Genomic DNA, 12080 nt, shown 5'->3' on the forward strand with positions numbered 1-12080 from the left:
CAGTCTCATCACTTGTGACATTCAAGTGCCGGTTGAACTGACTGTTGACTTCTACTAAAAGCATTCATATTTTGTCATTATATGATGAAAAGTGGTGCATTTTGGTTCGCTTGTTTTATTACTGCACATAATGGCAAAATAAGCGAACCCAATGAGTCGAAAATTTTGATCTTTGTTTTATTACTGACCAACTTGACGGTCATATTATCGTTCTTGCTTTGTAGAAATCTAACAGCATCCTCACTTTTTCCTTCCCCGATATTAATTGCCTATGTGGAGGCTGATGAATTAATGTTTCTATGCAAATTGTACGTGCAAGTATAAATAGTTCAGTTTGCATAAACTATAGTCTTAATCATAGATAATATGAATAGCCAACGTGGAAGCTCATGGATTAATGTTTGTATGCAAATTGTACGTCCAAAAAGGCTTTAATGATTCACTGTGCTTAAATTATAAACTCAATCATAGCAATGCTTCCATGTCTAAAATTCTTTATTTTAAATAATAAAAATTAAAGATGAAGTGGCTGATGATGCGGGGAGGGGATTTAGTTGTTCCTCGTATCTATCGGTTGGGTTTGTAGCCAATGGTCGGTCGGACTTCACCTTCTAAACCCGCGCCTCTTTGCTGCTGCTGCTACTCCCTCTCGTTGCACTCCGTTCTTGCAGCAGATGGCGGTGCCCCGTCTTCTTCTCCACCTCGTCTACCCGACCTCGTCGTCCCTCCTCCTCGCCAACTGCAAGCCGTCGCCCCTACCTGTCCTCAACATCGGCTGTAGCAGCAGAAGGATCAGCACTGCCGCTGCGCAGCGCGACCCCCCGTCTGAGGCCGCCGTCGATGACTTCTGGCGGTGGCTTTGTGAGCGGGGAGCGGTCGCCGCCTCATCCGCCGCGACCGTTAAGCCTGGTTTCGTGCCGGAGGGCCTGGGCCTCGTGGCCCAGAGGGACCTCACCCGCAACGAGGTGGTGGTGGAGGTCCCCAAGAGGCTCTGGATCGAGTCCGACACGGTGGTCGCCTCCGAGATCGGGAGGCTGTGCGCCGGCCTCAAGCCCTGGGTCTCCATCGCCCTCTTCCTCCTGCGGGAGAGGGCCCTGGGCACAGCCTCTCCCTGGCACCCCTATCTCGACATTCTTCCGCCCACTACCAATTCCACTATCTTCTGGTAAGTGCGAGAACCCGTGCCGACAAATCATCGATTTTGGCTTTGCTTCACATAATTAGGCGCGCGCCGCGCAACACCCGCCCACCCCCGACCGCACTGTGAAATTCCTCAAAGCAAGATTCTTTTGTCTTGTACAATCGAATTATTAAGCAGCATTTGATGTTTCCGGTGCAGGTCAGAAGAGGAGCTTTCTGAAATAGAAGGTAAGATGAATCATTCTTCTTAAAGCAATATTTGTTGTTTCCAGCATCTGTCTGTATTTATCTTTGTTTGGGTGCATACATTGATACTTTGCAGGTGAGGTAAATGTCTTCTACTGGAAGTTACTTGAGAATAGTAGTCTCACATGGATAAAAATTAGTGTGTCCAGACCTTCAGTGACTTGCTTGATCTTTTGACTTACAGTGGCATTCAATCATATGCTGATGCCCTTTAGTTTCAACGAAGGATTTTAAAGGAAGTTGGTTTACCAAATACTGTATTCTGCCATTGCCATATGGTGAGGTAGAGGGCTGGTGTGGATTGTATAATGAAGTAGGACAGAAGAATTGTGCAGACTACAAAGTAGCTGAAGAGAGCTTGTGGATTATGAAACACATACCACATGAATAAAGGCTAGCTAAATAAATGTTTTGATCATCAAAGAGCTAACAGAACAAGATTCTGAGTAAATGTGGCTTTTATAATGCATGTCCTAAGAAAAATATTTCACCTGTCCATACATTTTATTGTGTATCTGTGCCTTCTGTTCTACTTTCTGCTTCTATGATTCCCACATGATGTATGCTGATTTCCCTTTACTTCCATCAGCTTTGATGTTTCGTATTAAGATGGTGGGTGTTTGTATTTGTGTGTGCATTTGTGCAGGAACTCAGTTATTGAGCACGACGATGGGTGCTAAAGAGTATGTGGAAAGTGAATTTGTCAAAACAGAAGCGGAAGTGATACTTCCAAACAAACATCTCTTTCCTTCAGCTATAACATCGCTTGATTTTCTGTGGGCTTTCGGAATTCTCAGATCAAGGGCCTTTTCACGTGGTCGTGGTGAAAATCTTGCTCTTGTTCCATTGGCTGATCTTGTAAGATCTTCGTAGTATAATACTGCTTGCTGAAAGTTATAGAGCTCAATTATTATCACAAATATTATGGGCTTCTTTTTGTTGTCTGAACGTAGTGGATCTTTAAAAGTATGTTCTTTGGTGTCTGTCAACAATGTTGATATGGAATTTTGACCTTTAATTCAATGGCATGTAGATATCTGTTGACTTGCATAATACACTAAATTTGAATTCTGAAATTCAAAATCACTCCTGAACTTTCAATTTTATAGAATTAGCTTGCAATTAACTTCGATGAAAATAAAAGAATTAGCAGAAATCTTCAAGCCTTTAATTGGTTATTTCATGCAGACATGCCGTTTGAATCACTTGACATGCCGTAGTGATATAAATCTTGATGCAAATCTGGATTTGAGGAAGCAATAATTGTAAAAATATAATGGCAGCAAGTGCTAAGTAGGGTTGCAATCAAGCCAATATTTGCCTAGAAGGTTGGGAGCATCAAAACAGGAATATATAAATTTGAATAACTTTTTATGATTCGGTTTATAATCTATCTTTGTAGAACTAATTACATAGAAATGTTGAATCTCTTAATTTACGGTGCATGGTTTATGATACATGGAATTTCAGTTCCAAATTTTTGTTGTCCAGATTCCAATCTGCTGATCATAATCATAAATGCATGAAGTGGATTCCTTATGCGAGGTTCCTAGACTGCTACTACGCTTTTGATATAATTACACATGGTGTTATTACTTCAATATCCATGTTGTTCAAGTACTAAACTAATATCTTTCCGTGAAGTTATTGTTTTAGTACCCCATGCAATTCAGTTATCACAACTTGGACTGCTTTGTTATGATGTCATTCACACCTACAATACGTATTTGACCGCATCCTCATCCTGGTGATTTTGAATGGTCCCAACTCCCAGCTAAGCTAATTTGATTACAACGTGTTTTCCCACAATTGACTCTGTTAATGGCAGTATTGCTGGTCAAAAGAACCAGATTTCTTTTTGTTGTTTCTAGCGAAGTGCTTTGTCATCTTCCTATGTCTATCCTTGCACCACTTGTGCATCTGCAGAACTCTTTAAGCATGTTCATACCACCTTAAACTAATTATGAAGAAAAAGTATATAAACTAAATGTAAAACTAGATTTTGTGTAATTTAAACTTTTTAGCTAGAACTGGCCTGGTTTATATTTTACAAGCAGTGATCAGCCACGTAATGAATAAAATGCCTAAATATTTTATTTCCACGAACTTTTTCCACTTGAATGAGTTGCCAGCTAAATGATCATCATATTACACTTTCTTCATTGTAGTTACCATCTTGACATTTTAGTTTCAGTTTATTATCTTTTGCTCTTCTCTCCCAGATTAACCACAGTTCCAGTATCACTCGAGAGAATTCTTGTTGGGAGATTAAAGGAAAGGGCATCTTTTCTAGGGAACTGATATTCTCTTTACGAACACCAGTCCATGTGAAATCTGGTGAGCAGGTGAGATTCATTGTATAACCTCTGTATTCAATTTTATCATATAGAGATTTCTATGCGGGGAAAGATGGGTGTGGATCTGAGCAAATTGTTTGCATTAATACAAGCAGCCTTTCAACTCATGCTTATCATGATAAATATACTCAGGTGTATATCCAGTACGACATCGCGAAGAGTAATGCCGACTTGGCGCTTGATTATGGCTTTGTTGAACAGAGGCCAGATCGGGATGCATATACTTTTACACTAGAGATTAGTGAATCTGATCCATTTTATGGAGACAAACTAGACATTGCAGAGTCAAATGGTTTAGATGAAACTGCATACTTTGATATAGCTCTAGGGTGCCCTCTACCCCCATTGATGCTTCCATATTTGCGGTTGGTAGCTCTTGGAGGAGCAGATACTTTTCTCTTAGAATCGGTTTTCAGAAACACAATTTGGGGTAATCTGGAATTGCCGGTGAGTCGTGCCAATGAGGAAGCCATTTGCCATGTGACAACATAATTATATGTTAGACAGGCCTGCAAATCTGCTCTCTCTGTCTACCACACTACCGTAGAAGAGGTATGCATTTATTTAGCTTTGAACTATTAAAACAACTTAAAAATCTTTTCTACTAAGCTGGGACTGTACATTCATCCTATATGTGGGGCCTATTGAATATATAATAAAATTACAAGTGTACAGTAAATCCTTAACAATCACATCATAATTATATGTTGGAACAATTGTAGGATACCGGCCTTCACCGCTGACCTTTTGCAAACTAAAAGAGAAAAGGTCAACAGCGTTCGTGTAATTCCAAAGTTATGGTACATGATAGGCACCATTCAACAAAACCAACACTGAGGAATGCTATTATTGACTGATTCTGCTCGAGTAACATAAAGAACTAGAAAAAAAAATAATAGTAGATTTGACTATGCTACATTTTTTTTTGTTTCCTTTTGTATTACTGTGTTTTAATTTACTTTTTTGGTTTTTTACATGATAACCGTCTTTATATGCATGACTAAGCATGTAGATGTAATGAACAGGATGAAAAACTTATGGAAGGGGATAATTTGGATGAAAGACTTCGAATCGCAGTTTGTGTAAGAGCTGGTGAGAAGAAAGTTCTCCAGCAGATTGATGGTGCTTTCCGAGAGAGAGAGTCCGAGTTGGATATTTTGGAGTATTATCACGAGAGGAGGCTCAAGGATCTGGGACTGGTTGGGCAGCAAGGTGAAATCATCTTCTGGGAATCTAAATAGAACACCTGCACGCACCTTCTCTCCCAATATCTGATTTCACATGTTGTACATGGAGACCACAGTGAACAGTTGCATGCAGGTAATTGAGATAATAATGCATTTGACACCAGAATGCAGTTTATCATCCACAATTGCAGTCCTGTAAGCATCGGATACTCTGTGATGATTTGATTAATTTCATGTGTTCTAATCCAACTGTGATGTGTATTCATATCGCCACAAAGAAACTGCAGACAGATGGGCTCCACTGGTCTCTGTAAATGCAATGCAAAAACAGTATCGTCCAAATGGACATGCTGCCGTCCCACCAACCTCAAGACGAAGCCGAGTGTGGAGACCCCCCTCATTTGATCCCTGCTTTCTCCATGCCTCCCTCCATGAACGTCCATGACAAGGCATGCTTTTGCTGGAAGATGAATCTGCTTGTTTTGTGACAATTGCAGGGAGCAAGGATATCCTTTAAAGATGTGGAAGTCTCAAAAGTTGCATAATCGCATGAGAAATGCTCGTGGTCTACCAGCTGAAAGCTTTATCTAATTGTACTCAGGTATTCGTAGATCCAACAGGTTTATCAGCTGATAGCTCATCCCCTCTTAATTTAATCCTAATTTATATTATGGGAGGGTATGGTGGTTATAAAACGAGATAATAAGAGACAGAAAAATGTAGTTTTTGACAGTCATGTGATTTCAAAGAAAATAAGGAAAAGAAGACGGAAGAGAAAGAAAAAGAAGAAGACAAGGACAACACAAAGAGATTGTTCTCAATCATTTAGTAGTGCTTTCATCTCATGTTAGATCAGATCTACAATAAATTTTTACTATGATTACTTGGGAAGAATTAGGGATGATTTAGATATTATGCACAGTGATATGCTCCTTGTATCTCAATTATTCTATTGTTGCTAGGGTTTTGGACAAAAGATTGAGATTTGTATATTCATTATTATTATAGTGGATTATCTTTAGTTTGTTCCATGATTTTTACTCGTCATATTGAATGAGTTTTTCACGTATATTTTGATGTTTTATTTGATTGTGGTTCCATTTAATTTCGTTGTGTATTATGGTCTTCTAGTACTTGTTCATATACAAAAGTTATTTCTCTTTATATCTCATCAACCGGTATCAAAGTAGGATTTTGTGATTTAATTTTGTATTAGAACATGAAGGCTAATAGTGTTTTTCGCATGATTAATTTAAATAGAAACAATTAGATGATATGAAAACCAAGAATGGAATATCTCTTGCATTGCAAAGATTTGTATAGGCCTTTGCAGAGGGATAGTGCAAAATCCACAACTATGACAAATTATGAGTAGAAGAGGTTAGATCGAAAAATAGTTGTGTTTATTCGACAATGGCTTGATGATAGTGCATTTACCATGTTTCTATTAAAATTTCTGCATATTCTCTGTGAAAAAAGTTAGAAAGTTTCTATAAAAGAAAAATAGTTAGCAACAAAGCTTTTTTTGATCAAAAAACTTATGAACCTAAAATATAGAAAGGGTGCTTATATTATTGAGCATTTAAATAAAATGTAGAATATCACTAACCAGTTATTCTCTATGAAAATATCTCTTGATAATGAGTTGCAGGTATTGTTACTTCTCAATTCATTACCAAAAAGTTGGGAGATACTAGTGGTTTCCCTCAATAATTCAAGTAACAAGCAGTTTGTTGAATGAGGAGTTAAGAAGAAAGAATTCAGCAACATCTCAGAATGATTCACAATCACTTATCTCAGAGAACAAAGGAATGTCAAAATCTAGAAACAGTTCACATATGGGTAGTAGCAAGTCAAGATCAAGAAAAAATATTATTTGTTATAACTAAAGGTTCTCTTGTTATAGCTAGTGGAAAAAAATATCACACCTTATACACGTTATAGGTCAAAGCTTGTGGTGAGCAGTTAAATACTACAAAGAAAGACTTCAGCATAGAGTTATGGCATAGGCGACTAGGACACATAAGCGAGAATGGACTGTAAGCTCTTTCCAAGAGAGAGGTATTGCCAGACCTCAAAGGTACACATTTGAACCATTGTATTAATTATTTGGCTGATAAACAACACAGAGTTTCATTTGCTAGTTCTGCTTTATCTAGAAAAATGCATGTCTTAGACTGTGTTTATACATATGTATGTGATCTTTTGAGGACAAAAACTCCTGGTGGATATGTTGACGTTCCTGGTATAAGTGGTGCACTTTATTTTATCATTTTATAGATGATTTTTCCAAGAAAGTTTTGGCCTATACTTTGAAGACCAAAGATCATGTGATTAATGTCTTCAAAGAGTTTTATGCCAGAGTTGAAAGGGAGACAGAAAGGCAATTGAAATGCATAAGATCATATAATGGTGGAGAGTACACAGGATTATTTAATAATTATTGCAGGTCACATAGGATCTAACATGAGATGACAGTACACCTCAGCATAATGCTATTACAGAGAGGATAAACTACACCATCATAAAAAAGATCAAATGTATGCTTTCATAAGCCAAACTACCCAAAAAGTTTTGGGATGAGGTTTTGAGGACTATAGTTGATATGATCAACTTGTCACCATGTACAGCCCTAGATAGTGATGTTATAGAGCATGTATGGTCAGGGAAAGATGTTTCATACATGCATTTAAGAGTGTTTAGTTGTCATGCATTTGTAGATATTCCAAACAATGAGAGGTCCAAGCTGAATAGTAAGACTAAAGAATGTATTTTTCTTGCTACTCATATGATTATTTTGGTTATAGGCTTTGGGATCCAGAAAAGCAGAATGTGTTTAGAAGCAGAGATGTAGTCTTATTTGAGGATCAAACCTTTGAAGATTTGAAGAAGAAGACATCAGCCAAATATTTTGCAGAAGAATTAGCATATTGTGACACAGTTACTCCTCCAATATATCAGGGTGATGGGAGAGATGTGCATGAAGATGGTGTAGAGCCTGATGTTAATCTACCTGTAGGACATGTTGAGCAAGAAGAAATTGGAGAGTAACTTCCCGTAAAACCTCAGTTGAGAAGATCTTCTAGACAACGTCAACCTTCCAGAAGATACTCTAAAGATGAGTACGTGATGTTTACTGATGTAGGTAAACCAGAGAGTTACTAGGAAGCAGTTGAAAATGAGTAGACAGAGAAGTTGTTAGTTGCTATACAGGAAGAGATGGGTGCTTTTCAAAAGAACCACATTATAATTTGGTACTACTACCAAATGGAATAAAGGCCTTGAAGAACAAGTGGGTTTTTAGGTTGAAGACTTAAGAATATTATTCTCAACCAAAGTACAAAGCTTGATTAGTTGTGAAAGGCTTTGGTCAAAAGAAAAGTATTGACTTTGAAGAGATATTTTCTCTTGTTGTTAAAATGTCTTCTATTCGTGTTGCTCTTGGTATTGTTGTTAGCCAGGACTTGGAGGTTGAGCAATTAGATGTGAAGACAGCTTTCCTTCATGGTGATTTGGAAGATGAAATTTATATAGAGCAATCATAAGACTTCAAAGTCAAAGGTAAAGATAATTGTTTGCAAGTTAAAGAAGAGTTTGTATGAGCTAAAATAAGCTCCAAGACAATGGTACAGAAAGTTTGATTCATTTATGATAGAAAATGGATACAAAAGAATGGCTTCAGATCATTGTGTGTACATCAAATGATTTAGTGAGAATTTTATTATTCTTTTACTTTATGTTGATGATATGCTTATTCTTGAAAAATATATATCTAAAATTAATATGTTGAAGAAGGAATTAAGTGAGTCTTTTGCAACGAAGGACATTGGGCTAGCAAAGTAAATATTGGGCATGCAGATTTCCCATGATAGAAAAACCAAGACGATTTGGTTATCACAGGAGAAATATATCGAGAAGGTATTGGAAAGGTTCAGTATGAGCAATACAAAGCCAGTTGGTTCTCCTCTTATATGTCACTTCAAGTTGTGCTCAGAACAGAGTCCGTTAAGTGATGAGGAGAAGGAAAAAATGCAAAAAGTTCCTTATGCTTTAGCAGTTGGAAGTTTAATGTACACAATGGAATGTACGAGGCCGGACATCGCATATGCAGTGAGTGTTACTAGTAGATTTTTAGCAAATCCAAGCAAAGAGCACTGGGCAGTAGTGAAGTAGATTTTTAGATATCTCAGAGGGAGCTCTAAGGTTTGCTTAAGCTTTGGAGGTGGACCACCTTGTCATGGGCAAAGTTCGAAACAAGATGCTTGATGTAATGCTTATGTATGTCTGTGTCTTTTGGTATGTTCATGCTTTGCATAGCATGTAGAGAGATGGTCAAAGGCTTAAAAGCTCCATTTTAGTTAGGTTTAGTGGTCATTTTAGGCTTGTAAATAAAGGTTGTGTCATGTGCACACTTGTGAGAGATATTTGGTCTGTAATGGATCATTTTGACCCTTTGTTGTGCAACTGTTCTGAGCTTGTAAAGTCTATTTATAATTTGCATTGTCTATGAAGTGTTTTCGGAAATGTTTGCTTGTGGATCCCGAATGAAGCGTTTTCTCTAACCGTTTTCTCTTTTGTAGGTCCTAAGGGACCATGGGAGGCTTCGGGGAGGTTGACCTTTGTGGACGGACACGCAAGGGTGTCGCACGACTTAGGCAAAATCAGCTAAGTCCATGATAACCTGTGTTGACAAGTTATACAAATGCAGATATGACAAGAGATATAGATACGAGGAAGTCCACATCAGGTTATGTACTTACTTTTGCAGGGGGAGCTATATCATGGCAATCCATGTTGCAAAGGTGTATTGTCCTCTCCACTATAGAAGCAGAATATATTGCTGCTACAAAGGTATGCAAAAAAAAAATTATTGATGAAAGAATTATTATAAGAATTGAGGTTGAAATAAGAAAACTATGTGGTATATTGTGACAGCTAGAGTGTCATCCATTTGTGTAAGAATACAATATTTCATTCCAAGTCAAAGCATATAAATGTCAGATACAATTGGATTCGAAATGTATTTGAAAAGAAGCAGTTGTAGCTTTAGAAAATTTACATGGATGACAACGAAGCAGACATATTGACAAAGACCTTACCAAAAGAAAGAAAGGATATATTCTGACAGTTGATCAGCATGACTTCACATTGAGGAGTCATGAGACAGCCTCCCTTATGGGTTGAAGGGGAAGGTTGTTAGGCTGACAACCCATATTCAGCTCAAGGTGGGCTTTATCAACCCATAGCTCACCCCCTCTTAACCTAACTCTAATTTATATTAAGGGAGTATAGTGACTATAATAAAAGGCAATAAGAGGCAGAAAAAGACAGCAATGAGATAGTTTTTGGCAGCCACGGGATTTCAAAGAAAAGGAGGAGAACAAGACAGAAAAGGAAGAGAAAGAAAGGGAAGAAGACAAGGACAACACTAAGAGACTGTTCTCAATCATCTAGCAATACTTTCATCTCAGGTTAGATCAGATCTACAGTAGATTCTTACTTGATTACTTAGGAAGAATTAGGGAGGATTTAGATATTATACATAGTGACATGATCCTTGTATCCCAGTCATTCTCTTGTGATTGTTGGGTTTTGAGCAAGAGATTGAGATTTGTATATTCATTATTATTATAGTAGATTATCTATAGTTTGTCTCATGATTTTTACCCTTCACAGGAATTTTTCACGTATATCTTAGTATTCTATTTGATTGTGGTTCTATTTAATTCTGCTATGATCTTCTAGTACTTATTCATATACAAAAATTATTTCTCTTTATATCTCATCAGTCTTATCGTTAAATTGAACTCCCTTGAATTATGCTCAAGAAATTAAACTTGCATCAATCAGGCAAAAGATTAGTCTTGGTTCTCAAATTAGTTCTAATTTCAATATTGACTTGGATACTTTAAATCTCAAGACTAAATCATGCTTGAAAGGTTACCCAAACAAGAGATTCATGTTCTTCATGTCCAGATTAATATTGGCTTAGGCTAAATTAAGTGAAATTTTAGCCCAGCTTGACTGAGAATTAAGACTCAGAATTCTGACCTTGAAGAAGGCAGCTCATCGTCCATATAAAATTCATGTGTGACGTTGAGTTTTTGCAGTCTGACATGCATTTAATATTCGATTTCTCTCTTAGAATTATGTATGTGTTTTGCTGCATCTTATTTATTGGATCAGGCCAAAAGAATGATTTGCTTCGTTGAATCGAATCCTTCGTCTTTACACAGGAAGGACTAAAAAAGAGGATGAGAGGATGCAGGAAAAGAATGGTCAGCAGAAGCTGTTCTCCATGAACTTGACGAACTCATCGAAGTCGATCCTCCCGTCCTGGTTCTCGTCGTACGCCGCGATCATTTGCCGGCACGCCTCCAGCGCCAGCCCCTCCCGGAAGCCCAGCTTGGGGAGCACTCGCTGCAGCTCCGCGGCGTCGATGAACCCGTCGTGGTCGTCATCGAACACCGCGAACGCCGCCTCCACCTCCTCCAGGCTGGGCTCCTCGCCCTCGAACAGGCCCGACAGCTCCGCGCCGGCGATGCGCTCCCTGAGCTGGTCGCCGCCGTCGGAACCGCGGTGGATGCCCATGGCCTCCATCACCGCCTCCACGTCCTCCCTGGTCAGTTCCAGGGCGTCCCCGCAGTCGCCCGATGCGCCCTTACCGGCGTGTTCATCGATCCTCGAGGCGCACGGAGCGGGGAACTCGTCGCGGGACCGGAGGAAGACGACGAACTGGAGGGATATCTTCTGGAGGAGGAGGAACCAGATGGAGACGGTCTTGTAGAAGAGGAGCACGATGGGCTCTGTCAGCGCGAGCGACTGGTAGGGGGCTGTCGTCGATGGCTTCTCCATCGGAGGAGGAAGAGGAGGGACGAAGAAGAAGAAGAAGACGATGTTGTTTGGCCTGACGAAGAAGACGAAGCGACCAGTATATATGCATACAGTCGTGATGGCTGTCCTTGAAAACGTGTGGCTCGTCAGCGAGTCTAACAAAGTTTGGCTGTGCATGGAACGGAGGAAGGAGGGAGGAAGCTGCAAGAGAGATGGTCGAGTCAAAAAGGAGGGCACATCGACGAAAGAGACAGGTCGATGGAGAGCCATGAGAGTGCGCTGGTTCCGCGAAGCAATCCCGCCCTTGTAGGACCTG

General features: G+C 39.2%; 2 protein-coding genes across 3 annotated transcripts; one reads left to right on the forward strand and one right to left on the reverse strand.

Moving 5' to 3' along the window:
* The first annotated feature begins 3 nt into the window (after positions 1–3).
* LOC135642317 (fructose-bisphosphate aldolase-lysine N-methyltransferase, chloroplastic-like) lies at positions 4–5961 on the forward strand. Of its 2 annotated transcripts, XM_065158360.1 has the most exons (6): positions 4–1165; positions 1340–1368; positions 2033–2244; positions 3609–3731; positions 3876–4295; positions 4769–4907. In XM_065158360.1, the coding sequence occupies exons 1-5, from the start codon at positions 675–677 to the stop codon at positions 4233–4235; spliced, it is 1215 nt and encodes a 404-aa protein (XP_065014432.1). In that variant the 5' UTR covers positions 4–674; the 3' UTR covers positions 4236–4295; positions 4769–4907. The 2 variants fall into 2 exon arrangements, with proteins under 2 accessions (XP_065014432.1, XP_065014433.1); XM_065158361.1 differs by lacking the exon at positions 3876–4295 and having other exon boundaries at positions 4769–5961.
* A 5139-nt stretch (positions 5962–11100) lies between these two features.
* LOC103992433 (probable calcium-binding protein CML45) lies at positions 11101–12049 on the reverse strand. The gene has a single exon (XM_009412125.3). The coding sequence runs from the start codon at positions 12032–12034 to the stop codon at positions 11210–11212; it is 825 nt and encodes a 274-aa protein (XP_009410400.3). The 5' UTR covers positions 12035–12049; the 3' UTR covers positions 11101–11209.
* Positions 12050–12080: the final 31 nt, after the last annotated feature.

The sequence above is a fragment of the Musa acuminata genome, chromosome BXJ3-7 (genome assembly GCF_036884655.1).
Source record: "Musa acuminata AAA Group cultivar baxijiao chromosome BXJ3-7, Cavendish_Baxijiao_AAA, whole genome shotgun sequence".
Taxonomy (NCBI): domain Eukaryota; kingdom Viridiplantae; phylum Streptophyta; class Magnoliopsida; order Zingiberales; family Musaceae; genus Musa; species Musa acuminata.